The 3,889-nt window shown below is 34.7% G+C and overlaps 1 protein-coding gene across 1 annotated transcript; it reads right to left on the reverse strand.

The window, feature by feature from the left end:
- Nucleotides 1–338: 338 nt before the first annotated feature.
- Nucleotides 339–3,136, reverse strand: LOC148191687 (cytochrome P450 CYP82D47-like). The gene is made up of 2 exons (XM_088100167.1): nt 2,121–3,136; nt 339–1,086 (listed from the first exon to the last, which is right to left on the reverse strand). Exons 1-2 carry the CDS (start codon nt 3,102–3,104, stop codon nt 457–459), a joined length of 1,614 nt encoding a protein of 537 aa, XP_087956293.1. The 5' UTR covers nt 3,105–3,136; the 3' UTR covers nt 339–456.
- Nucleotides 3,137–3,889: the final 753 nt, after the last annotated feature.

Raw genomic sequence — 3,889 nt, forward strand, 5'->3', positions numbered from 1 at the left:
TTATTTTCAAGAGACTAAGTTAAATAGCACTCATTTTAACATGTTGATGTTTTATTAATTCTTTTAATTTCGATAAACTAATTTTGGAATAGGATATTACAAATATTAAAACAAAAAATAAAACTGATGACACTCGTTTTCAAAATATATTATACTTATTTAAGAAAAAAATATTTTAATACAGAATTACATTTTGATATGTATACATGCTATTTCTTCACTACTTCATTATTTATATATTATTGTAGTGATGTACTATAAACTTAATGAAATATTGTACTGATGTACTATAAACTTAATTAAAAAATCACACTGTGTTAAAATGTACTAAAAAAAAGTCTATGTGAACGTATCATTTTCAGTATTATTACTTATTTAATGACACCCGAAACACAGTCTCATCATATAGGACTGTAATATCATAGCATACTATTTTTAGGTTTTCACACACATCACTCAAAGGCTTTCATAAAGCCCCAATGGAAGACGAGGTTGGAGAATAAGTCGAAGTTCTTGTTCCTTAGGCAAAGCCACTCCTAACCCTTCAGTCATATCAACGTCAGCACCATCCTTTGTGAAAATATGAAACCCTTGAAGCAAGCGAGCCAAGGTCAAGTGCGTCACCTGCAGCCCAAAGGTCATGCCAGGGCACGACCTTCTTCCAATGCTAAATGGAATCAACTCAAAGTCCTGACTCATAAAATCAATGTCTCTGTGAGTGGTGAGGAACCTCTCTGGCTGAAACTCATCAGGGTTAGGCCATACTTCTGGATCCCTTTGCAATTTCCACAGATTAATAAGCAATCGTGTTCCCTTTGGGACATGGTACCCTACCAAAGAGCAATCTTCCGTCGCCTCCCTGATTCCTGTTAAGGGTGCTGGCGGGTACAGACGAAGGGTCTCTTTGATAATGGCATGGAGATAATTGAGGTTTTTGATGTCAGATTCTTCGACCCATCTTTCTTTTCCTACGTGGGTGTCCAACTCTTGTAGGGCTGCCTTTAGAACCTTGGGGTGGTTGAGGAGTAAGGAGAGTGCCCATGTTAGGGTTATGGCCGTGCTTCCAGAGCCAGTAAGGACAAGGATCTGTACGAAAAATTTATGAACATTCATTATCTCTTTTACTGTTTGAATGCCAAAGGAGGGAAACACAAAATTATTATTTTTTCGTTTTTTTTTTATTGAAAAGTGCAATGAAAAATATTAAAAAAAAAGTTAGATATTTTCAATACTTTACGTAAATGGATAAAAAAATTCATCAAATCTTATTTTTATTTTCTCTTCTTAATTTGAGGAATCCACAAAAACCCTTATATTAACCAAACATTTGTCATTATATTTTCTTTTGCATCATAAGTTACAAGAATATACATGAGTATGGAGAAAGATTATTTTTGGAAGTCCCACGTCGACTAGAGATAAGGTCAATTCTTAGTTTATAAGTGGATGCAAACCTCACCCTACAAGCCGGTTTTATAGGGTTGAGTTAGGTTTAAAGTCCACTACTAACATGGTCTCAGAGTCATGGTTAGAACCTATCCTAGCGAGTAGTCCTGCTCGGCGTGAAGGGGGTGTGTAGTTCAATTCTTAGTTTATAAGGGGATGCAAACCTTGTATTTTGTAGAAGAAAAATATTTCTTTTTTTTTTATAATTTTTTAACAATAACCTATGTGATAGTTTATGGATCCGTTTTAAATATATGAATCAATAAAATAGTGATTTGTTATAAAAAGTTATTAAAAAAAATTGTTAAAATATGACGTTCTATTTACGTATTACAAACTAAAGTTTGTGACAATAAAACTTTGACATATTTTTGTGGAATATATAACTCGGGATTGTGCCTTAAAATTAATAGAAGGGAAGAAATTAAAATTGAATTTTAGATAAATGTATCTATAAATTAATCAACTACAAAAGTTGACGTGTGACCTAGTTGTATTGTTGGAATTTATTGGTTGTGGGGCAAAATCACGTGGGAGTCTGGTTGATTTATCATTTTCAGGGAATTTGTATTAAAGCCAAAAATAGTTCAATTTTTTCAGCTAAAGAATATGGATAAATCAGGTCCTGGTTAGATAAGTATTGCACCGATTATTGACCATGGAAAGAAACGTACCAATGATGTTGCTTTGATAACGATGTCCCGCTTATAGCCACAAATATTTTCTTCTTCAAAAGATGATAACATCACATCCATGAAGTCCCTTTCACATCCACCATTCTTCATCTCTCCTCTCGTTTTCACGTGTTCTTGCAGCCATCTCTCAAGAATACTGTCTAGTTTCATAGCTGTTCTTTTCATGAAACTTAAATGTCCTTGGAAATCAAACCAACTGAGTGATGGAATTGCATCAGCCACCACAAAAACACCAGACAGATATGTGGCATCTTTTATGGCCTTTCTCAGCTTCCATGCTTCATTATCTTCATCGTTGGAAGTGTCCCCTCCAAATCTCTTCCCAGCAATCATCCTCACAATTATGTTGAAGGTCATGTGCTCTAACAGATTGCTTATAGCCACTTCAGTTGAGCCCTTCACGTTCTTTGCAGAGGACACTGTCATTGATGAGTACAAGTCCTTCACAAGAGACAGTGTTTCACTGTCTCTCACATGCTTCAGCTTCTCAAGCCTGTGGCTTGACAAAATCTCGAGAACAGCCATTTTTCTGATCTCACGCCAGTAATTTCCATACGGGGCAAGGGCAAAGACTGCATTGTTGTAACCCATGAGTCTGCCCGCAGAAGTGTTTGGCCTTGAGGCAAAAATTCTGTCATTTGTTGTGAGGCACTCTTTGGCAATTTCCCTGTTGTTCACCACTATGGTGGGGTGGCAACCCAGTTTGACACAGAAAACTGGACCATATTTCTCAGCCATGGCTGAGAAGGTCCTGAAATAGGGTATTCTAGCATTGAGAAGGTAGAGGTGCCCTATCAAAGGTAAAGCACCGTGAGGTTCGGGTACTTTGGTTCCTTTTCTTTGTTTAGGAGATCTGATGAACCTAAACACTTTGTATGCAATTAGCAAACCTAAGATTCCTGCGAAAGTTGGAACGTAGGAAGCAGAATCCATGGGAATTGTATAGTCACTATATCTGCACATCTACCTATATATAGGATCCGAAATCTGGAACAGTTGAATAGGAAAATTGGAAGCATTAAAGTTAGGTTAACATTAATTAAATTTTTAAAAATATAATATAAATCCAAATGATTGAATTTGAATATATTTTCAACTCAAGATTTTATATCTTATTATTACTAGTTCATTTGATAATATCAATTAGTATACTTTCAAATTAAAAATTATCGATAGTTTTATTTTTTAAAAATTCTAAAAATAAGTTAAAGAAAAAAAATTACTATAAAATTCTAGAAAATAATATTTTAGAAGTGATTATAGTTTAAAAATAGTGAGCCTCCGTTATTTTAATATTAAATGGTTTAGTTATAAATAGTTTTGTTATAAACGAGTTTCATTATTTTAAAATTTATAGTCTCTCTAAATAAACACTTTTCCTGAGTTTTTTATCTTCTCTCTAAGAGTTTTAACTCCTAAGTCAACTCTTTGACAATCAGGAGGTGCTTAATCGACCACAGCGACAAGGTCTACATTCTTATCCAATTAGTTTCAAGAATAGAGCAAGTAGGTTTCAACTCCTTTTTCCCTTCCGTTCCAAATCTGTTTTGGAAGAATATGGTACTGTTGCATGTGTAATCATGTCTCTCCTACTCATTCTTGGTTCATCTAGAGTTCTAAGAACTTTATCCATTTTCAATTTAGTGTTTCGCAGGTTCGTTTAGGTATTCCTTGCGGTTCAAGTAATCGGCGAAACATTATTTGAGTTGGGCTATTTCTTGTGAGGTAAGGGAAGGTAGAACTTGTTT

This window comes from Vigna umbellata, chromosome 10 (genome assembly GCF_029865625.1).
Source record: "Vigna umbellata cultivar VRB3 chromosome 10, Vumbellata_1.0, whole genome shotgun sequence".
Taxonomy (NCBI): Eukaryota; Viridiplantae; Streptophyta; class Magnoliopsida; order Fabales; family Fabaceae; genus Vigna; species Vigna umbellata.